The sequence below is a fragment of the Corvus brachyrhynchos genome, unplaced genomic scaffold (assembly GCF_000691975.1).
Source record: "Corvus brachyrhynchos isolate BGI_N302 unplaced genomic scaffold, ASM69197v1 scaffold26, whole genome shotgun sequence".
Classification (NCBI taxonomy): Eukaryota; Metazoa; Chordata; class Aves; order Passeriformes; family Corvidae; genus Corvus; species Corvus brachyrhynchos.
In genome coordinates, this window is record NW_008239324.1 from 7,180,927 (window position 1) to 7,205,349 (window position 24,423).

General features: G+C 38.7%; 1 protein-coding gene across 2 annotated transcripts in view; it reads right to left on the reverse strand.

Annotated features, from left to right (window-relative positions):
* Positions 1–24,423, reverse strand: part of NFATC3 (nuclear factor of activated T-cells 3) — a 50,861-nt gene that overhangs the window by 21,232 nt on the left and 5,206 nt on the right. For both annotated transcript variants that reach the window (XM_017740993.1, XM_008638780.2), the window contains exons 2-8: positions 19,507–19,669; positions 6,794–6,993; positions 5,966–6,138; positions 5,389–5,529; positions 4,024–4,079; positions 3,267–3,393; positions 440–1,486 (exon numbers count right to left, since the gene is read on the reverse strand). In XM_017740993.1, the coding sequence (XP_017596482.1) occupies positions 440–1,486; positions 3,267–3,393; positions 4,024–4,079; positions 5,389–5,529; positions 5,966–6,138; positions 6,794–6,993; positions 19,507–19,669 (1,907 nt within the window). The remainder of the gene's footprint in view (positions 1–439; positions 1,487–3,266; positions 3,394–4,023; positions 4,080–5,388; positions 5,530–5,965; positions 6,139–6,793; positions 6,994–19,506; positions 19,670–24,423) is intronic.

Genomic DNA, 24,423 nt, shown 5'->3' on the forward strand with positions numbered 1-24,423 from the left:
TATCAAAGCACCAGCCTGCCCTTCAAAACTGGGACAACTCCAAGAAACAAGCCTCCAAACTACATCTATGCAATTTAGATACCTTACTATGATTTTCACTGAAACATACCAATGAGACAATCAGAAAAGGTTTCAAATTACTTTCTTGAATATAAGGTGTCAATGTGTAGGAGTTGATCCTCAAGCCTTGTTTTACGACAAAACCAAAATCTGTGGGCAAATTAGACTAAAATGCTGGAGTTGTATAACTACAAATTAACAGCTGATATAATTAGTTTTAAACAAGTTGTTGCTTTGGACACAAAAATATGACTCCATTCTGATTATATAAATTTTCTTCTGTGAAGAGCAGTGTGTTCTAAACAAAACAACCCTCCCACACCAACTTTGTAGTTCAATGCAGATTATACCCCAGTATTGCAGTATTATATCCACTTACCATCATCTAGTGTAATGTCTTGTAGTCCTATAGTTTGAAAATTCAATTCCCGGTCTTCAGGTTCTGGTTTGATGTGCACAGCTGCCCCCTCGGGTGCAAAAGGAGACGAGTCACACACGGGGTGGGGCCCCAGGGGTGACACCGTGCCCAGGGCTCCCAGCGCGGGGCTGGCGGCCTGCGGTGAGTGCTGCCCCGAGCGGCTCCCGGGCGGCGGCGACGGGGCGGGTCCTGAGCTCGGAGATTGGTAAGGCAGAGGCTGGAGCTGGGGAGAAGAGGGGCCGGAAAGCGGCGAGTGGCACAGAGGGTGGGAAGCTGTCGGGGATGGGGATGAAGCGGACGCTGGATTTGGAGAGTGGTACGGGACCTGCTGCAGCTGGGGAGAAGCCTGGCCGAGGGAGCGGCTCATTGCAGAGGGCATGGAGCCCTGCCCGGTGCCCGGGCAGTGGTATCCCAGCGATGGCAGGTGAGCAGACGACTGTCCTGAATGAGCTGCATGTGCCAGTGGGTGTCCTGCTGGACTTGATGCTGACACAGAACCTGGATTTGAAGAATGGAACTGCATTGGTGGTAGAGCTTGGCAGCTAAGATTTATCAAATGAGGTACAGCCGTGTCTTGAGGAAACGAAATCGGATCAAATCCTTGGCTGGAGGCAGAGTTCATAGGAAGACCAGGCTGTCCATTGTACACATCGTTGGACTGCATAGGCTGGTAAGAAGGCCTCACAGGAGGTGCTGATGTTACCTGAAAAGACTGAACCACAGCAGGAGGCAAAACATGACACTCTTCACTTGGACTGAGGTTTCTACCCTGCATATGTGGCAGGTGTGGCACTGCTGAGGTCACCATGGCTGTGTAGGGTGGCTGAACGGGACACACGAGGCTCCTGGGTGACGTAGACAGCAAACCGTCATGGGGGTGTCCTTGCTCTGGTGAAGGCAGCTGGGTTCGCATCGAGTGCAGGCCCTGGACGCTGCCTGCGTGCGGCAGGGCCAAAGATGGAACAGCAGACAAATCCACCTCATCTCTGTGCTCTTGCTTCATTATAACTAGAAAAAGTAAAACAGTTGTACAATTCCAGCCCATCCATACCCTTTGACAAATACACACCAACTGCTGCTTAACAACCCAAATAGCACTGTTAGTGCCATCATTTGCCTTCTGCTCTGCTTTCACCTTCTTTGATTTTATGCCTGCTACATCAACCCTGCAAAGCCAGAACAACTCTCCCAGCAGGTATTCAAGGGCAAGTATCTTCCCTTCCAGCACAGCATCCTAACCAATGTATGTTTTTAATGACATTTGCAACCCAGCCAGCAAAAGTTCAGTTCATCTAAATGATGTTCTCATCACCAGAGGGGGGAGATGCTGCTGGGCTCCACTGAAAACAGGCAGATGTGGGTTCAGTATCACGCACTAGGAAAAGGTGAAGGAAATTTTTAGCAGGCTTCAGGCTTACCTCAGCCTCTGATCACAATGACAGCTGAACTTTGCCAACTTGCACACTAGTTTGAGTAGTGCACCTTGTTTTAATTACAGCAGCCCTTTAAGCAGGTCCCCCAATTTCAGTGATGGCAACAACTGTTCTTTTAACAGAGTTACAAATTGACACACTTTCAGTTACAGGTTTATTTTTTTTAAGTACGAGTAGTAGAAAAATGGTAACACTTAAACGCTCATTTACTACTTTATAAAATACAGTTAACTAAATATTACAGTCAAATGAACTGTAATACATATAGAGATTTTTAAGTGCCTGTGTAATAACAGCTGCAGTTACAATTAAACTTGCTTCTTATTTAAGTAGCAACTGTCATTACTTCATTCCACCATTTAAATAATTTAAATAGAGATATTTCAAACAAAAATACAGTTTAAGATGTGCAACTATCTTAGGAGCTGATATTCTTGAAAAACAGTTGACAAATACCACAGAAATCTGATAACACAGTTAATGTGTACTTAGTGTACCAGACACCTCGGTAACACTGCCTAAATTTAAAAAGTGGGTAATTTTAAAGCCCAACAAGTGAGCACGGCTTATTTTAAATTGTGTTAATTAATGGAAGTTGGCTTTGCCAGCATATACATAAGTTTTAAGAAGTTTATTTTAATATCTGTATCCGACTTTAAAAACTCCTTCAGATAACTGACTTCAAGTGCTCCAAGCAGCACCAAAGGGTCCCCACCATCACTGGTACCTTGGGAATCCTGACTGCTCCAAATGGGCATGCAGCTCTTAAATAAAGCAAGGGGCAGGAAAGGAGCAGGCATTGCACACCTCGTGTAAGCTCTTCCTCACACCAAAGGCTGTTTTAACTACATCTGCAGTTAACATATCCTGTTATTACTTCTGGGTAAGTTACAAACTGATTTGTCTCAGTAAGCTGCAATGTGTCCAGAGAGGGGGAAAAAATATTTTGACCTTCCTTGTATCTAAACCTGGGTGGTTTTTTTTCTTTTTTTGACATTTGAGAATGGAAAAAAATGCATAAATCTGTTCTTCTATGATCTCACTATCCTCTGTGTCATCACCAGGGTTATTTAAAGAGCAGCTTCTGAGATTCATCATCATTGTCAAAGAAAAGTAGAATGCAAAAATTATTCTGTAGAAAGTGTAATGAAGAAATAACTGGCTGTAGTCACAGAACTGGAGCTTATTGCTCTAAATTTCAGCTTTTTAATTAGACAAGCTTTAGTAACTGTTTTACAAACAGTTCCAAGCTAATCTTATGTACCTGTCAAAGGGACAAGACTGTCTGGAGTATTTTTGTATGTACACTTTAAAAACCAAAATAAAATGCCACTTTTGTATTTTTCATTTGATACCTGGTGTGTAAGTAAATCGTTGAGATTGGCTTTTTTTCCTCTTGCCATTGCAGAGATAAAACTGCACCTGAACTGCAGCTGTGATGGTTTTGTTATGGTATGGAGGAACTTCAAGTATGATGTTTGCCTATAGGAAAGTTGAAAAAAAAAAGTTTTACACATTAAATGCAAATGAAACTATTAATTACAGAAAAACTAAAACACCTACTGTAAAACTAAAGCACCCTAATATTTTGAAATTGGCAAACTTCAAGTTTATGCACATTACACAGTAAAACAGTACTATAAGCAAACTTTTATTTGGAGAATTTTATCTTCTTTTAAACACAAGTGCTCTGAAGATAATGCTTTCATTAAATAGACTTATCATCTAAAGGACGCTTTGCTTATCTGAGAGCACAATAAAACCCTCTAGCAGTTAAAGAATTGCATTTTGGCTCATTAAGCTTTCAAAAAAAATTTTAGTTCACTGAAAATAATTTGTCACATTAGAAAAATTATCTTGTTTTTTTTTTTAAATTTTCAAGTTCTTTTTTCATTACTTTTACAACAAGCATGCTATTTCCAATTCCTTCAAAGCATCATCTTAATGGCTACTTTATAGTGTTAAGCCAATTAGAAGTCTCCAATTGTCTGAATTAGCCAGTGATCTATTACTTTAATAAACAAAGTCTAAATTTCAGAACAACAATGAAAATGTCTATTATCACATTTTTTAAAAAATAAGCTTTCTAAAGTAAGAAAAATTGTTTCTCACCCCTTGACACTTTTCCCTAATTATTTTCCCTTCTACCTCCCACTGAGGTCGTCCATCTGTTGAGAGAAATTTACAAATAATTCAAACAAAAATAATTTTCTTAACACCTTAATTCATCTTAAAAATACTTAAATACTTAATATAAAACTGGATTTATTTTCAGTTATGAAGAGGCTGTTAAACTTACAGACACACACTGTAAACAAAGAACAGAGATGCTATTGGAGTTTCAACACTGTAGCATTATCAGTTGCCTGTTGTGCAGGGCTCTGCATTGGAACCCAGTGTGCTCATCCCATACAGGCAGACCGAGCTCCAGAGGAGACTGTGTGTGCTGTAAAGTGCACACAGGGATTGTCCCCTCATGTTTCTGAAAATGCTTCTGAAGAGTGGTTAAACTACTGCTGCCACTTGTGGTTATTCAAACAAACCTGCTGATGACTTGGAGGCTGAGTCAGCATTCGAGAGATAACCCAGGCCACACCTTCCTGCCCAGCCCCACGGGCCATGCACTGCCCGCAGCCTCCCTGCCCCAAACCCAGGGAGCCCTTGGGTCAAATGCTGGGCAAGGTGGCTGTGCTGAGAGGGGGGAATCACCTGGACAGCCTCCCTGTGCTCTGATCTGGCATAACCCACACCCTGAACGGAGCACTTGGCTCTCTGTGCCACTGGGGGTTGTTAAAGGTAACCAGGGAACTACAGCAGCAGCTGTGCTTCTTCCAAACGTATTCCGTTTGTGTGGCAAAACACATTATTACATAACATATGGTATTTGCTAATAAAAATAACACAACTCTTATTTACATATGTAAGGAAATAATAAGAGGTAGAAGAATTGGACTCGGTTTGCAAATTTTTATTTTTAATGATTTCTTTTGCTACTGTTTCCCTGAAAGTTCAAATCAGACACTTAAATCACAACAATGATAATTTAAAAAGTTCAGATTTTATGTTTTATTATTATCTAACTAGCATTTACTTCATTAGCTGAGGAGTCAGTTCCTATGCATTGATTATACCAGATGTAACATGGCATCAATGCCAAATAGTACATTTCAATTAGTTCCCATGTTCACTTTTCATTTTTTTATAATAAGAAGGAGAAAATACATGGTATGATCCGTCAACAGCATCTTTCAAATACACACAATTCCAAGTTAGTTACCCTCTAACTGTCTTCCTGAATCAGAAGTAGTACTTCATTAATAATTGCCAACCAGCACATAGATCAGTGCCCAAATGAACTTTCCAATTACGACTCCAGACTTTTTTTTTTTCCCTTTTAAAACATCCTTACTTCTTACAATCAAACTTAGGTACTGAGCTTGGTTTGAAAAAAAAAAAAACCAGCAAGACAGTATTTACCTTGTCCTTTTTCAAAAAATATAATTTTGGATTCTGGAAGAAAATTGGATCCTGTCACCACCATTTCATGGCCTCCATTTACTGAGCAGCTGTTGATGCTGTACTTCTCAATCTGAGGAAGTTCTTGAGCAGATCGCTGAGCTTTAGAAATATTAAGGGAATAATTGTTATTCACAATTTTAATCTCTAGAAGTTCAGCTGTTCACTAGGTAAATGTATAGAGATAAGTCATGGTACAAGCTCTTGTCAATGAAAGGGTTTTACCTTTAGAATGAATATTTTCACTGAGATGTGTCAGCTGCCTCTGCTCATACACAGACACTGCTGAAGCTGCTGTGTGACTGCACTGTGAGGTTAAAGCCCAAAATGTTTTTTCTCTACACCTCCAAGCTGCCACTTGGCAAGTACCATCTTTATTTAAAGATACAGTAATTTTTGGCAACTGAGCTCTTTACACGCAATGCTTTTTGCACACTTGTTTTATACAATTCTGGCAATAAATATTGTCAGAATGACACTACTACTGACACATGCAGAAAACATAAGTATAAATGATGTATAGTTAGAGCAATCTTACAGCATTCAACAGGTATGGAAGCAGTCTGCAGAGATAAGACTTTTCCACTGGGCTGTGGGATGTGAACACGGAACACAAGGCGCACTCTGGTGTTCTTTCTTCCAATATCTGTCTCACCTTTCCGGAGCTCTATGTCTGAATTGCGCAGTTTCAAAATACCAGCACAATCGATACTGGAGATAGGAGAGGATGGACAGATGGATCACAAGAGAAATGGAAGAAAATCAATCAAGCTATTGCCAAAGTACACTCTGTAAGCCTTTCTTTGGTTAAAGAATTAAGCTGTTCTATTTTTCCCCCACATTATGGCATTTCAAGTGTTATTTTAAATGTCTGAGATTAAAAGAACTCTTAGTGTGAAAACAGCAGCAAGTACTAGTGAAACATTTTGTCTTGTAAATGTCCAGCTGCTGCTTTTTTGAACCTTTTAAAGATTATTTGTTATTGCACATTGTTTAACCTCTGAAGTGAGTTATTTAACATAATAAACATCATTTACAAGGAGCAAGAGACCAATATTTAGTTCTGGTTTAGGAAGGACTAGAGAACAATAAACTGTACCCATCAAGTCCCAGCTGCTGTTCCACACAGTGGTCAATTACTCATAAAAGACACACAACCTCAATCAAATAACACATACGCACGGAGCTTCCCTGCCTCTCTGCTCCTTTGCTTCTGGCTGTCCACACACTGGCTTGCTTTAAGAGGTGTGTCTCTTCATCATGATCCAGATTTGTGGAAAATACACTAATTTTACAAGATTTTTCTTTCACCTTTGCACAAACAAAGAAAATAAAAACTGAATGGCTAACTCATGCTGTGATGTACCTGGCTGACATATTATTTTCAGGAAGAAGTGGAATTTCCAAAACTTTGGTGCTGGCAATGATGATCTCCTGGCTGGCGGTGGCGACAGTCTTGCCAGTGATGCGGTGCACCTGGTAGAAGGCGTGGGGCCGCAGGTAGCGATCGTCGGCTGTGCCAATGAACATCTGCAGGTTCACTGGCTTCTCGCTGTAGCCCAGCAGCTGAGGGAAGGGCACACGGAATAGGAACAGATTAGCTGCCTCCTACTGCGTCTGTGTGCACACAGTACAAACACACAGCTAGGCCAAAGAGTTAAGAGTCAGTAGTACTTAATCACAAATTTCTTCATACTCTTCAGCAAGCAGGAAAGTGAGTACAGGTATCTGTACCCAAACACAAGTAGTGGCAACAATTACTGGAACAAATGGATACCAAAATATCATTATTATTTTTGAATCTCCCAAAGAGAATTTTTCTATCTACAGAATTTCTACATCAAAACTATGCTATGCTTATGTCTGTTTCTGGGATTGTTTTTAATCAAAGCCAAATTACCAATTTTACTAAGATGCAACTAGATTCTAGAAATACTAAAATATTTTAGTTTTTCTACTGTGAAACGGAATAGCAACTTTTATTAAACTTAAGAAGTTTTGTGAATGCAAATGTATCAAGTTAGGACAAGAAGATTCAGTTTATACATAGAAAATCAAGCGTGGTTTATTTTTGGCAAAGAAAGTACTTTAAACTCCCAAATTTTGCAAATGTTAATTTACACATATTTCCTTTTCTCAAACACAAATCTAACCACCAATGCACTCAAGTTGTCATAAAACCACCTGTTGCTTGAGCTAACTGCAGCAATTCTGGCACAACACACTGGAACAGCAGAAAAAAAAAAAATTGAATCTAAAAGAGAAAGCCCGTTTTATGATAGTATGTGGGTAATATTATCCAGAAGATTTAAGGAAACAAGTGTAATCAACAGTAACATCAAAGTCTCCTTTAAGCACTGCTATTATAAGTCTGAAGCCTAGCGAGTATTTCTTACAAATCCATTTTCCTTCACCTTCCTGAAATTGGCAGATTGACGCAGGCTGCAAGTTATATAATTGCTAAACTGCATTGGAGCAAATTTACGTTTCATTGACTTTGACATCAACTTATGTTCAAGCGGGAGGGAGGGCCAGACAGTCATTCTTTAAACATGGTTTTGTCATGTCAATATTTTTGTCTCTAGGGAGAGTTATTTGGTCACACAACAATATTATCCAAGCTCTTTACAGAACTAACACTTAAAAACCAAGCAAAACATGTCAATTTAACCTACTTAGAAGGGTAATTTAAGCCAGTAGTCAGCGGCACAAAAGCCCAAAGCACACCCACACCCAGCAGTCAGAAGCTCCACTGCTGGTGCATCACTCCTGGCAGGGAGTTTTATGGACCAAATGAACTCCTGGTTTCTATATTCAAGCTACAGCTATGGCAGCACCTACCAGTCCTGTCACTTTCATTAGAACTTTCTCAATCAGGAATAGAAATTTAGGTTCTGACAGAAGTCTGGAAAGTCTTTGTTTTGTCAAATATGTAACATCTTTTTGTTCTCGCTGGAGTTCTCAGTACAGAAAAAGCTAAGTCCAGCTACGAAACACCCAGACCAACCCAAAATATCCCTTCAGCCTCTGAGTGGAGACAGTCTAGATTGTCAAAGTTGCTTCCCATGTAAATGAATGTGATAAACAAGTATTCAGAAATGTTACAGTAAAGAACTTCCTGTGACAATCAGTGTACTGACAGGTTTCTCTCCCTTCATCTGTCAGAAGTCAGCTATAAACTACAGGAACACAACTGGACCACAAGGAACTTTCCTCTGAATGTTGTGATGACAGTGGAGCATAGGGACTGTTACATCAATTAAATATATACACATGCATAAGTTCCTTTTATACTTTATGCAGGAATTCAGTTTCCAAAAGTTTCTTTTCGTTAAACACCAAGTGAATATTTGAATATTTTTTATTAGTCTGAATTATTTTAGGAGTTTAAAGAAAATTAGGACATGTATTAGTTTAGCATTACAGCAGCCATCTTGTCACAAGTTTTCAACACTGTGACTCCACCATCCGTTTTCCTCAGAGTTAAAATTAAATCTTAACACAATGGAATCCAGCCTAAATGTGACGTTAGTTAAATGTGTTCACTCTAATACTGGGAATTATAAAAATTACAAGCCAGACCTATTCAAAAATTTGACTGCCTTCCAAATGCGGTCACTGTGACAAAGCTAATTTCCAATTAAGGCTAATCTTCCCCATCCCGAACAATGGACATGTACACAGCAGTTCTAGAGATACTGGTGATATCAGAGATAAGGAGGGGTGGGGAGATACTTGTAAAACTAAGCTGGTCTGTCTACAGTCCATGAAGACCATCTTCTATAAAAGCCTACACAGAGTAAGAGCTCAACTTCGGGAAGTAAAACATCCCTCATGCAGCAGTCACACTAGTATTGCCCAGGAAACTCTATGGCCATATACACTGGCAAGGTAGCAGAGACTTAAAAAATATGTATTTGGTATTGCAGACAATTTATTGCTTTTACTCAAGGTTAAAATAAAAAGAGAAAATCCCCTCACAATGTAAAGGTATGAATATAACCAATGTGTGCAATACCCGTGGCAATTAAGTAAGCCAGGGAGTAGGAAAGAGAATAACCCCATGTCCCCCAGCACAGAGTGTAATTCAGGGCCTGACTGCACTAATGGGGCCTCATTAAAAGGAAACATCCCAGCCTTAAGCAAGCAATGGACAGGCTGCAGTGTCCCCGTGCCCAGTCCACAGCTAAAGCCAGCAAGCTCAATAGACTGTGCATGCTAACGAGACAGCCTGATGTGCTAGTGAAACTCAGGCAGCTGGAGAGATGGTGGATAGGAAAAAACCCAACTTTTATTATAAGAATCTGTGCTTTAGAATTAACATTTCGCCCTTAAATCTTGTGTAATAAGCGAGCTGACAACTCCAGGCATGCAAACAGATTCTGCAGAAGTACAGTCCAAAATTTACGGTGTCTGTAATTAAAGATAAGACTCTGTGGGGGCCAGTGAGTCAAAGTTTCAGTAGAAAATGATCCCGTATCTTGTGGAGAGGACGGCTGCACATTCCCTGAAGCCTCTGTTACAAAATCACTCAAAGGCCCCAGTGAAACCAACACACTGTGCACAGCACCACTGAAGTAGAGACAGCCCATGTGACACCATCCTCGAGAACAGGGGACAATGCTGGGTTACTGTTAATCCACCTCAAGCACCCCCACCATATCTGCAGGTACAGTCAGCACTCTGCCGAAGAGCATCAAAATATTCCGAAGTCCATTCTGTGGCTAGTCCTGGTGAGAGCAAGTCTTGGCTGTCACTCCCTACACAAGAGTAAGCAAAGCAAAACTTTCTGCCCACCATACTTGGTCCCCACCAGAGACTGAATTATCACAGAACCTGCATCGCCTTCCATCTCCAAGGAATGCTGTCATCTCTCCTCCAAAGGAAAGACAGTGTTTGGATTCTGACTTGCCATTATTGATGCAATACCTACCTTGAAACTAATGCAGGAGCCTTACTATCCCAAATCGACTTCAAATCAGGAAAAATGACTTATTTAGGCATTTAAAATACATTTCTTTTAAATACAGTTTTGTTCTCATTCAAAAAAAAATTTGATTGTTCCTAATTTCATTGACAGCAGGATGATACTTTCTTACCACCTCGTCTGCTTTAGGCACAGTTCTGTAGGTTGAACAGCCCAAATACTTAAGTCAGTAAAAAAACCCAACCTGCTAATTGTTTTTTCAACTAAAATAAGCACTTAATTAACTTGAAAGAAAAAATACTATATTTTGTTCAAATACATAATGAAGCCATTGTATCTGAACCTTTAGTTCACCTTAGTAAAGAATATACACAAATAAGAACACAGTGTCTTTATACAGACCATAGGTATTTAAATAAACAGCATTTTACAGCCTACTGGCAAGTGCTGAGAATCAGCACCACGAAGAAGTATTACAGTAAGGCACTACAGTATCAATGTGCCCAAGATTCAGTCATGGAGGAGGAGGAACAGTAACCTGAACTACTGATTTAGCCCTAGGTAGGCTTTCAGGTACACCCTTCAGCACTTATTCCATTAATGTGCAATCCTGGAGCTGCTCACTATAAACAAAAAATTGCTAATTTTACTTTAAAAAAAGATACACCACTTTCCCAGGAGCAGCAAACTGTGCTGCAGACAAGCAGTAAGTTACTGCACTGTGTCACTACTGACCTCTAGAAACCCTCCCCTGTAACAGAATCCTGATACACCACCCACTGCTCTGCCGAGGAAACTCAGCCAAGTTGTTTTTGTGTTTCTATATCGTTTCCATAGCAAAGGTCAGTGCCTGCGTAAGTTAAACTAAAGCTGGAAGGCTAAAGACTGAAGGTCACTACAGGATAAGCCACAAGGGCTTCACGCCAAAGCATTTCCAGCCGTATTACTACACTGCACACAGGAAACCCCTGCATGGCACTGTGAGTTCAGAGCTTTTACCAAGCAACTACAAAAGCAGGCAGTTAATGAGAAAAGTTTTGTATCATCAAGGAGTTGTATTTTATGTGACAAACACTCCTATGTTCTTAATGCACACATGGAAAATCCTTTAAAAACGTGTCATGCTAGAGACTCTGTGGATTAATTGGATCACCAAAGACAGCACTATTTAAACTTGGAATTTTGTGGCAGTGGTGAGAACCTTTCCTTACTGAGGAAAACAAAGAGGTCACTTTAATTAAGAGGCATTAACCTGGAAAAAACAAGTTAGCATTTTTCCAGATTACATGCAGATTATATTTGGGCCATAGATGTCTCACATATCATTGGTTCCATGCTCTGATCTAAAGAAGACCTTGCAAATTGAAAAGCTTGTGAGAAGACTCTTTTAGCCTCTAATAATTAAAATTTTTACCTCCTCAACCCATTTCTTTTTAAATGAAGAAGATTCTGTCCATGTTTTCCATTTATCGTTGCAGGCCAAGTCTTATCAATCCCTATTCAAGTGTAAAAGTGTCATTTCTTAAGACATGCAACAAGACTCGGGAAAAATATCCAATAGAAAATATACACTTCACAGTAACCAGGTACTTACAGACAACACTAGTATACTTGGAAAGAGTCTGGTTTTTTGAACAAAAGTATCCAAAACCCCAAATACCTAATAGTGTCACTGAACCCAGAAATAATGTCAGCATTGATACCAACAACATTCAGATGGTGTTAAAACCTAATTGATTGTATTTTTAAAGCATTTTTCCTGCAAAACTTCCAATCATTTATTAGGAAATTGCCATGCTTCATCAAAGATTCATTAGGGCTTAATACTCATGTTTTATCTTTTATGTGCCTTTTTTTGCTTGCTAATTGAAGACAAAGATTTGATCAACACTTCAGTGCTCCTTTGCCTTTGCGCAATTAATTCACTGCTTATGGCATTACTGGATTGGTGAAGTAGGCTGATTAGAAAGAAAGCTTTTACATACAATTAGGCCTCCCTAAAAATAGGGTATAGTCTTGAAATACAAGGCAAGTTTGGCATAGTCAACTCCCTGAATTTAATCTATCTTCACCAAATGCACCAGTATCTAGATAAAAATTCTCAGTTCAAACGTGAACATGGAAGGAAACTCAGCTGTGTAAAGAACCAAAAGCATTTACTAAGCATTTACTTCAGATGGAGATTTCCAATGCTTTTCAACACTTTGATATGAAAAGCATGTTGCAACTATTTATTTCCTCCTTGATAGACGCACAGCAGCTGGATGCATTTCAGTGACTTCTGTATTCCTTAGAACATCCTCCAAAGTGACAAGGTAAGGAGGGCAAAAGAGAAGAACACAGGCCCCATTCTAGAGGGTGAAAAGAGCAAGCTGTTCTCTTGAATCAGGTACTTTTTCCTTTTACTTTGGAAGGCTGAGCAAAATATGGTATAGTTCACCATGAAACCTAAACGATCCTAAAGGAAAAGAACCTTCACCACTTAAATTTCAGTCCACTTCAAAAGTAAAATACAATTCTTTTAAAAACTTAAAGAAAAAACTGAACCATCTTAATGATCCTTCTAAATGTTTTATCCTTTGAGAAAGGAGAAATGTGACCCACAAACCTAGAATCTTTTGGACAGTGATATCAGAGAGGCACCAGTGCATGGCTTTGAACAACTGAACTTTTTTTTTCTACAGACATTTCTCCACAAGAATTTCCCTTATGAGTGGTGTGCAGTGACTTTCCTAAAGAACTGTGAGAATTGCTGGGTTTAAAAGCTGCAGGGCTATCTGCCAAGCTGAACAGCACATCTATCAACCATGACTTGGGATGACAAGGATCCAAGGGCATGAAGATGAACGTAATTCGAAACAAAAGACACAATGACTAACACCAGGGGTACAATTTATTGTGAATTTATCAACAGTTGTGTTTTGAAAAACTTGAAGCAAACCATGGGCACGAAACAAAGAAACCAGAGCTCAGGGAAGCTATTGAAAGTCAGACTGACCACAGTCATCCCTTGCAGCCCTGCAGAGGTGAAGAGAGTGCTGGCCTGTAATTTCCAATGGACTGCTTGAAAGAGACTGCAGAAACTGATGGAAGAAAACTCCATTCAGATCTGTTATGCAATATCCCAATCACTGGCTCAGAAAGTCTTCACAGCACATTGGAATTTTTTTTATAATTTCATTCTGACTCCGCAGAGTTTATAACGTTACAAAAAGTTAAATATGTTAAACCAAAATACCTGTTTCAACCCCTTCCTGAAGTGCAGTACTATTTTCTGTCGCTTGATTATTTGATGCACCTTCCATCAACTGAGAAGGAAAAGCATACATATTGAAAAAGTATCTTCCTTTGTCTTTTGTTAAATAAACTTATTGAGTAGACTGACTTGAAGACTTTAAAATAGTACAGACCTTTGCAATTGTGAAAAAAATAGTGGCAGATAAAAGGAACAAACTTCAATAAACTATTAGGTAGGGGCACAAGCCCAATTAAAAACATTTTAAAGGTCATCACAAAAACAAACAGATCCTGCAAAGGACTAAAGCAAACAAGTAATGGCAAATATCAATTCATTACTGGTCATGGTACCATGTGTTTACACATGTACAGAACATTCTTCAAGGTTCAAAAAGTTGGATTCCTGTTTCTGAAATCTCACACTTTTACACAGTCACTGCTTGCAGACAGGATTGAAAGTGTTTTAAATACTGGCGTCAGGCATTTTTGAGGTGTTTTAGTCCTGCCCCATTTTACACTATGCAAAAAGGATATAATTTAATAGCTAAAATAGTGTTAAGGCTAACACAGTGCAGAATTGCAAGTCCCATGTAACCAGCCATCAAACCATCCATCTGCACTTGGCTCTACCACACTCTTGAAAAAAAAAAAGTGCTATTCCTGAAATACCAACTCCAAATGCTAATTATGTTATGGACAGTTTTTGGACAAGCATTGCTGGGATAGGAAGACATTATTCCCAAATAACCTGTAGAAAAAAAAAAAACCTATGATAAAAAAAACAGATGACCTTTTACTGGTTTTCATACCAATTACTGCATTTTCTAGAGTGAGTAGATGCATCACTTTTGCTATCTATTTTTGGGATTCTGAAGCAGAAGATGCCTAAATCATCAAACTGTTCTTGAAAGATACATAGGTTTAGAACCTCATCCAAAGGTCAATGTTTTTCCCAATACAGCCCATTACATAGTTCACACAGGCTGAGACTCACCTTCTGCCTTTTAGATTTATTGACAGGTTGCTGCCACCAATCAACAGTAGGCAACTAGAGCTGGGATACAGCCTGCCTTCTGGTGATGGACAAACCAGGAAAAAATTCAAGACAAAAATGAAAATTAGAGAGTGAAAGGCAGGAAGAATGGGAAGGGTTGCAAAACACATAAAAAGTGTGCTGTTTATTGGGCATAGAGAACAGGGAGAATTCCAATATAATACCTGATATTCAAGTAGTTACATGCATTGGCCACAGAGAACAGCTGGGAAAAGGTGCCAGCCACAGAATTACAGGCCAGGAAACACATACTCATTTAGACAACCTTTGTTAATTTATTTTTATCAGATCATCTGACATTGCTTGGATAGATCCTCTCTTGTTGGTTGCAGTTTCTTCCACCAGGACTCAGGCAGAGTTTGACAGGCTTTTTGAGAACACATTCCTGTCTCAGAACTTTCAAAGCAGTTCAAAGTAAGTTTACTTTTGCTCAATTAGTTTACTTTTTTCTTCCACTGCAGCACTTATCATGACTTCAAGCTCTGAAATCACTTTAAACAGAGCTGACACTGAGTCCCTCTTTTACAGGTCTCCATTAAACCTCACACAGAAGACAACTCTTTGCTTGTCAGTGAGTAGCAGTGCATAGCTGTCTAAATAAACTGGCTTTTATTCAGTATTGCTTTGATTTTTAATCTTACATCTTTTTTCAGCTGCAGAACTGCTGAGTTGTCCATATGGATTACATGATGCTTCCCCTCATCTGTTACTATGAAGCAGCTACAGGAATAACTTTGCTTATGGCAGAGGAACAGAATGATTCCACCCTCTATAGGAAGAAGACACTTTTGGTCCAGGCAAATTCTTAATAGCTACCACAACTCCAAATCTATCTTGCATACATGGGGTGTAAGTGGGTTCCATACAGTGTCTGTTGCAGATACATCATCAGTTGTAGAACAAATTACGCCATCACAGTTCATATCTATACCTGACTCCCATAGGGGTCAATGGCCCCGGGACAGACACTCCTTGCACACAAAATGGTGCTATGGAGTAGCTGTGAGCTCACAGCCCCTGAGTACATCACACTGTATGGGTACAAGATGACCAGCATGGAGATCACCTTCTTCCCCAGGAATAGGACAAAAGATAAAAGGAAATACTACTTCTTGTGCACAACATGACCTTTATAATTTACTACCAAAAGATTTCATTAAATTTAAAATACTTAAGCACAAAAAACCGCAGAAAATTACGAGTAGTAGGAAAACAGTATATAAAACAAGTCTGCTTATTTAAAAAAGGAAAGTTCATTTTAGATCGGAAAACTAAGACACAAAAGTAAAAAACACCCAAACTATCCCTGAGCGATTCTTATCATGTGCCCACCTGCTCTAAAAGGCTTTTCTGTTTTTGATCATAGGCATTATCCAAGTGAAGTCTCATGAAGAACCTTAACCAGTCCAGACAGAAGCAAAAGCTCGTTCTATCAAACTGTAAGTGCAAATGTTACTTTATGTACAGTTGGGCCCATGGGAAGGGTGGAAATTCAAGCAATGATGACTGTACATTTAGAGTTGGATAAAATGTGACAGCTACTTGTTTAAAAGGCTTTGTAGATGAGTGAATTGCAGACTCTCATCTATGAGTTAGAATGGTAAAGGTAGGGAGTGCTCAGAGACTGTCTCCTGGCAATGCAATACAAAATTTTCACATAATTTGGATGACAAAAGCGCAACATGCCACCTTTCTCCTTGCAAACCATTCTGCTGTATTATTTATTCCTTCCCTGTGAAAACTGTCAGCATTATCATGCAGATTCTCTACCAAGGTAAAAGAAACTGTACCAGATGACATGGATTAGCTGGAACATACTTCCAAGAAAACAGAGCTTAAAACGAAAAGTATCTGCTATTTAGAGCATTTTGCATTAAAAAAAAGCAAAAAACAAGGGAACATCATTATAGAATTAGCTTTCTTAAAGTTAAGAGATATACAAAGCAAAGCATGATGCTCCACTTATTTAATTTCCTCCATTTGGAAATAAGCTGATTAAATGTACTCACAACAGATGATGCCAAATTTGTCAGAAGCTTAGTGTCCTAGCAACAGGTGTGGTACAGTATTAGTAATAGATTAATGACATGCACTAATACATTAATGGCGTGAAGCCATGTACTATCTTAAAAATCTTTATTTTAAATAATACATCAAGTGCACATGCAGAACTACAGAGGCTTCACAGTCTGGAAATTAGCACTCCAGCTCTCTATAAAATAATATTCAAAAGCAAAAATGAATTGTGTAAGGAGCAAAAGCACAGAGGCCTTCAGGCACCCAAAGATGTGGCAGTTGGATTTGACAATCGCTGTAGGTGTGTTCCAATGAAAAGATTCTATTCAATTTACCCACCTCCTTTCTCATCTCTGACACTGGTTAAGACACAGTTGTTTTACACAGGAAAACGCTGAGTTCTTTACTGCAATGATCACACACATGAAGTGTCTGCTCTAAAGCTAAGAGCACCAAAAGAAAAGTCAGAAACAAGTAGTAATGCATATTGTGACATGGATTTCTGTAATAGGCTTCCAGAAGTACTTGAAAACATTACAATTTGTATGAAAGTAAAGTAATATTCATCTGCTTACAGATATTCAGTAGCACCTTTTCCAAACTTGGCCCTTCCCATGCTGTTTTTCCCAGCAGTGAGTAAAAGAGTAAATACAAATCAATGCTTTGTTTCATAACAACTTCGTATCTCCTATCAAACACAACAATTAATTTCCAATCCAGCTGGAAGAGACCAAATTGCAAAGTAGAATACTGATTTGCATTTGCATTCATTTTAATTTAGAGGCGTAGTACAATGCATGTGTTGAAGCATGAGACTGTCAGAGACATAAATGCTATCCACGTTTTAAAGACAGCGTTCTCATATAGCAATGTATTCCACAATTTCAGTGCAAATAAATAGCTTTTAAAATCATTGGTCTAAGCCACACACTAAAAGATCTGTTTCTTCTAACTTGCATCTAGTACTACTGCAGCTTAGAAGCATCTAGTTCTGTAAGCAAAAGAAGGCCTACATATTTGTCAAAACTTACAAATATCAGCATAAATTCCCTTAATGCAAATATTAGTGCAAAACATAAGCACCCAGAGGAAAAAAATTAAAGAATATTGAATGCAGTTTACAGAAGTTCAGGAAAGATTTATTTTGTCAGCTAAAATCTCTCAAGTTTCTGTCCTCATTAATGATGTGTTAAATTCCACTGTCAGCACCTTGGCATGTGAAAGCTGTGTCTACTTGTCCTCCACTGACTAAACCAACACAATGCTCCATATGAAGGAACGTGTCTTGCCAGCTTTCCAATTCCAGCCTAGTCCAGGCATCCTCAATTTTCTCTAGTTTGCAGCATACACTTCCCTAGTAAGCACTAGACCCTTGCCTCTACTGCGCTAAGAAATCTGACAAAGGGAGAGAGCTGGAGCTCTTAGGCCACAGTACTATGAGAAAAAAACTCCGAGCAACTTTGCAGGGAACATGAAAGCTGGATGAAGACCTCAGCTTAAGAACGGAAATGGAAAAACAAGGAAAGACATTCAAGGAAGAGCATGGGATGCAGATAACCAACCCTTTTTAGAGGGAGAGAAAGGAACGATACAAAGTCTTTAAGAGGAAAAAAGGTGTAATGAAAAAGTTCAAGGTAAGATATCAGAGAAGAAATAGTTTGATAAACAGCCCAAAGAATATGATTAGGAGTCAGGTTGATGGAAGAAATTCATCAGATGAAGCGCCTGGAAAGCAGAGGTTGCTTCGACTAATTAAGAACAGCAGATAGTTTAAGACATTTAAATTCTGCTGGTATATCTTCATCTATATAGATGAAATGTAATGATGTAATTAGAGTGTGACAGAATTCACTTGCCAAAGAGGAGAAATAAACTATAAGGAGGAAAAGTGATAACATGTTTATACTACAGTAAGAGTAGGAAAAAGAATGAAGACTGATTATGCCAATCCTAATAGCACTTTGCATCTGGTCTCCAGTAGTAATGAGTTACTTCCAACTACTGGAAGAGGATAAATATATAAAATATGTTTTTAATATATGGACTGTAGCAAAAGATTTAGGACTGAAACACTGACCCTAATTTTACTGGAAAAGAACATGAAATATCCTGGATTTGGAGGAAAAGACAAAACCCACTGTAACCTTGATGTAATCAGATTTTTTTCCACCCCTCTTTGTTTTATAAAGATTTTGTAACTGGTGTCTGATTTCACTTATAAACAAGCAGTTAAATTTTGTCTTAACCTGACCTGGGACTAAGGTAAAGACCATTAAGCAATATTGAGGTAATTAAAGAGATACTGCTTTCACCTAAGGAAGTGGCAAACATAAACCAAGGCATCTTAAGAAGTCCCACAGTTTCTCAGCACCATTTGCCCCATGTTCAATGAATGAGGGTGGGTTCCCCTCCAAACTGTGTGAGCCAGCTGACACCACGGATATTAAAGGAGAATCAGTGACTATCCCTAACCAATCCACAAGTCTCCCCAGCACAGAGCAAGATATTTGTGTACACACCTGAACACTCAAAGTCAGAAAGAAGCACAGCACATCTCGTGCACACAGTTATTCCAACAAGACTGAATCCACACATCTTTCTCTTCAAAGAGAATATAATGCCAAAGCCAAGTCTAATTTACTAGGACCTTACATCTAATTCTGAGCTAAACAACAATTGGTTTTATTGGTCAGTGTTTTCAAAATACTTATCATTACATTTAAGGGAGAAAATCTTGCCCAAGAAAAGCTGTAAGCTTCACAAAAGGTAACAATTCACAGCATTGTAAATACCAATAACTGTAGTTAAAAAATTACTTTCTATTCAAGAAAGCCAGACTTCCTACCTTTACTACAGGGTGTCCTCCAGTAGATGCTTTTACTGCTCCTCTGCTTCCTTCTGTTTCATAGTGAGCTCTGTGATGAGTTTTAGGCTGGATTTCTATTTTCAGTTCACACTGCCCATAATGGCTTGGTAAAGGCCAGTCAAGAGGTGGCAATGAAGATGTGCTGCAATCAAAACAAGTACACTGTGGTTACATGAACTGTGCCATCTGGCCACAGCACAAAGTCTTCACTGTAGAATACAGACAATAATGTCACTTTCCTAACAAATGATAACCAAATAAGAATACCTATTAGCCTAAAACTGTTACATGAAAATTCCAAAGTTTTGCTGGTACATTAAAATCTTCAATTAGAATGGAATTTCTTCTTTCCAACACCTGAGCAAAAGAAAGGTACCGTATGACCCCCAGCCCCACACTACCAGTGCTACTCTATAATGCCCTTAATATTAACTTTTTAACCTTAAGTATATCAGCAAGCAAATTCAAATGTGGTTTAGAGGGAACAGTCTAAATTCAATCTGCCAATCATTAAGTTTTAACTCTTTGCATTATTATCTTCCAGCTTGCTGGTTTTGTTTTCCTTTGGCAAGCATTGCATTGTGTTGAAACTATAATTAAAATGAACACTCTGTGATCATCCAAAGTTTTAAAAAGCTAGTTGTTCTATCCAAGCATAAAGACTTACTGCAACAGGCAACAAAGACACCTAAGGCTGTATTCAGCTTATCCATGGACACACCCTTACACACAGTAGCAAAGTCACTCCAGGGAAGAAGAACAACATACAGCAATTGAAGTAACATGGAAGAACCTCAAATCAATGCTTGCATACCTACCCTTTTACCTGCACAGATTTATAGACTTAAGATTCTAATAAGATGACCAGTCAGATTCAAGCCAGTAATTACCTGGTAAATTAAATTATGACCATTTAGAAGTGACCATTTATAGCATTGTTTATAAAACAAAAACATTTATAATAAAAATAAGCTTCTATTAAAATAGTTTTATACTACCTTACTCTGACCAATAAGGAAAGCAAACTAGGTTTTAAAGTGATGGACAAATACTGGTTTGTATCATCATCTGGGAAAGCTCAATTTCATCTCTTACCACTTTAGAGCAAATCAGGTAAAACTCCACCACCAATCAATGCAAATTTCCACAAACATGAAGAGTCACAAAACCATGAAAGATAAATTATTCCTTTTGGGGATTTTAGCTAAGACATACAAAAACATATCCACAGTTGAGAAAGAAGATAAATATTTGGACTGAAGAAAAAAAGAAAGAAATCTCTGTCTTTAGGAAGTATCTGGAGGGACTTGGGCTCAGCCTGCAGCACCACATATCTACCTTTTACTACAGAAGTGTCAGTCATTAAGAATGGAAAAGAGGGAGAAGAAATGGCACTGCTTGCTGGCCTCCTCCTCAGGAGAACAACCTCCAAGCTGCTGATCTGCTGTTTCATGGGCACTGTACTGTGCACTTCAGGAGAGAGCTAGCATTATAACATAAACCTCTCCTGAAGCACCTTTTTGGGAGCAATCAGAGGAAGAATGTGAGTATTTCCCTTTCTTATTACTGAAAGGCAGAAATGTGAGAAATAAATCATCGCCACAAGCATTCAGTGTACAGCAAAGAGGCTTCTTTCCCCCATAAGGAGGTCTGATGACTGGTCCTCCCACAGCAATAGTATTTACTGGGTAGGAGAGGATGGTGATGTCAACAATAAAAGAGGGAACTGTCAGGAATGCAGTATAAGCCCAATCCTTCCAGATACTCACCACAGGCCAAGACGTACTGCCTAAATGCTACTACTGGCTATCAACTACACCTTGCCATTCACTTTTATAGCTATTGAGGGAGAAGGATTCAAGTCTTCAGTCTGAAAAGGAAAGAAAACGTCAGGATTAGAAGATACTAAAAAGGGTTTAAAAAGAAATGTAGCATGTGAGAATTTTTCAACAGTGTTTCTGAAAATGTTTTTATCCCCCATATAACCAAATTTCTGTGTTCAAATAGTTGGTATATACTGAACAGATATGGTACCTGAGAGAACTCTGTTAACTCACCACAGGCTATATACCAATTATTGGGAGGCATTACTGAAAGTTGAAAGATAAATTCAGTCAAGAAAAAAGTATTTGTTGCTCATGACCACTCCCCATACAGTGTCTCAGGGAGATTTACTCCTCCTGCAATTAACTAACAATAATGTTGCGCAAGACAACAGTCTGTTGTATCAGAATCACATTATCTTTTGAAAAAATATTTGGCATACTAGAACAAACATGGAGACAGGAAAATAACCAAGTCTCAAGATTTTGTCATTCTTTGAAAACAAGTAGCAAATAACAGCATGAGAGAGCAAGGAAGCACACCATGCACGTGTAGATGCTTAAAACATTAAAAAATTGCAAAGCTTCCAATACACAGATTCCCTAGTAAATGATACAGCTTTTGAGGCTGTACTGCATCAAACAGATGTTTTCTAGATGTAGCTGGTTCAAGAGTTACAGTTGCTTCCCTTTTGATGTTGGATATCCAAACTGTTGTTTCTCTCCGAATATTTTTCTTGTTGTCTCTATCACCTTGAACTTCTTAGCAGCAGTGGATTCTTAAAAGGTTTTAGGTTACTCTGTCATGTACCTTTCTGCCCTGAAGGGGCATAATTTTATGTATTTTTGCTTTCATATCATCCTTACACATTTTTTGAGACAAATACTATAGAGGTACACATTGAACTGAATCAGCAATCTAACTTTGGTTCATTTTGAAATGTAAATTTTTTCATCCTTTTAATTTACCAGAGTTCCAGTTGTCTGTACATCTTCAAGCAGAACTAAAGGGTGAGAAGCAGAGTGGGAACTTCCTAATCAGCACCATCACCTCATTAAAGTCACATGAGCCCACAAGACTGCACCTTAAATAAATTTAAAAATCCAATAGAATACAGTCTACAAACTCTCGGTATTTTGGGTTTTTTAATTCTACGTAGAATTCAATATCAAATGAGAAAAATCATGTCAGCCTTTGGGATGCAAGAAGTAACAAATTTGCATATGTTTTGAATACATTGATATGAAGCAATGTTATTTTGTACCAGATGCTGAATATGGGAATGGAAGTCTGAAGCTGCCAGCTTTACTGCATTTAAGGATCCATTCTCAAGAAAATATTATTCAGTCTACACTGTTAGGTGAAGATCAGCAGTAAAACTACTAGCCAATTCACCACAGTTCTCAGGTGTTAACTGTGCATTGAACTTCAGTGATCTCTGATAGCGCAGAATTTAAGTTCAAAATTTAGTGGTGCATTACTCTTAAAATATCTGGAACATGTTTAAGAATTAGCAGCTCAGCTGCTTCAGAAATGAACAAGTACTTTCTCCGTCTCTCCCCAGCTTAAACACAGCATGACAGCTTTGTGCTATTGATAAAGACATCTAACTTTGCATTCCGAACCCAGATCAGCTGCTGGCCATGAGGGTTTTTTCAAGTTATTTTAGAACAAAAGATTAAGAAAAATTAGAACTTTTGTGTTTTAAAACCTTTCACTTTTCAGTCTTGATGAGGAAAGAACATGTTTGTAGATATTTCCACATGTTTCATTACTAAGTTCTTCCCAGTTCAGTGCCAAATTACTGTTATAATAGCTTGGGACTTAGCCTTTCACAGGCGTTTCCCTTTTTTTTTTTTTTTCTGAGTAAAAAACCTTATGAGCAATGCAGTAACCTACTAGTAAAGGACCAAATCACATGTCAGGATATGGATATGGAAGTAATGAGTGATAGTCATTCTAAAGCTTTCATTAAATCAAATCTTAGCACATTGTTGAAACAGCACCAATCTGTAAACCTACAAATGTTGTCCTGGAAATATCAAGGGAGTTTTATAATCTGATTAATGCAAGGCTCCAAAAGCTCATACTCATATCACATCAAGACTAAAGACTTTAGGGAACAGCAGCTACTACAGGGAACTCAGAGGTAAAGAAAGAACCCTTCGGCAGCATTCTCAGGAGAAGCAACCACATTTAAAGCTACCACTTCATTGATTTTATCAATATTAATTTAACAAATACCTTCTTCTCTGCAACCATTATTTCCAAAACAGACCTGACTGATGAGGAAACAACTGATGTTCAGTGTAAGAACAGCCAAACGTGTCCATAATGACTTCAGCATTCAGACCTGTAACAGCCAGGGCACAGCTCATGGGCTCACTACACCTCTCTCACATAGGGAGAAGCTTAGGGCAGAAACAAGACTGCTTGTTTGCATTTGACTGCGGCCCCAGAGCAGTATGTGTGGGACAGAAGGAAGAACAAAGCCTATAGGACTCATTAACACAATCCAGTTAAAAACAATTACCTTCCACTTGTAGCACTGGTTTTGAACACAGGTGCAACTGATACAAAAAGTCATTTTAGCCACTCTGTATGAAAATGTTCCTGCCTCTTTGTAGCCACTAAATCTAGTAATAACCTTTCAAAGATACCCTGTAGTATCTCCAGATAGTTGTGAAAGTTGTTTCCGTCATTGGTTGAGATTCCCAGATCTTCTAGAGAGATGCTTTTATTAATTTTCAGTTGCAGCAAAAACAGTTTTCTACTTACAGCTCCTCCTAACATTTCAAAAGGGTAAAAGGTCACTGACCACACAATGGCTATTCCACATTTTTTCCTCATCCCAAGTTTTTGCAGAGATGAACCCACGGCGTATTCTGTGACAAGTCAGTGTTGCAACACAGCAACCCCCTGAGAATCTCAAATCATAACTATGATCCAATACTATGGTTTTCAAGAACTCCTGTAGAGCCAAAATACTGCTGCAGCTGCTCTTCACTGTCTAGAACAAAGCAATATTCTCCCAGGTGGAGAAATTCTGGAGTTAACAAGTTTGGGGCCATT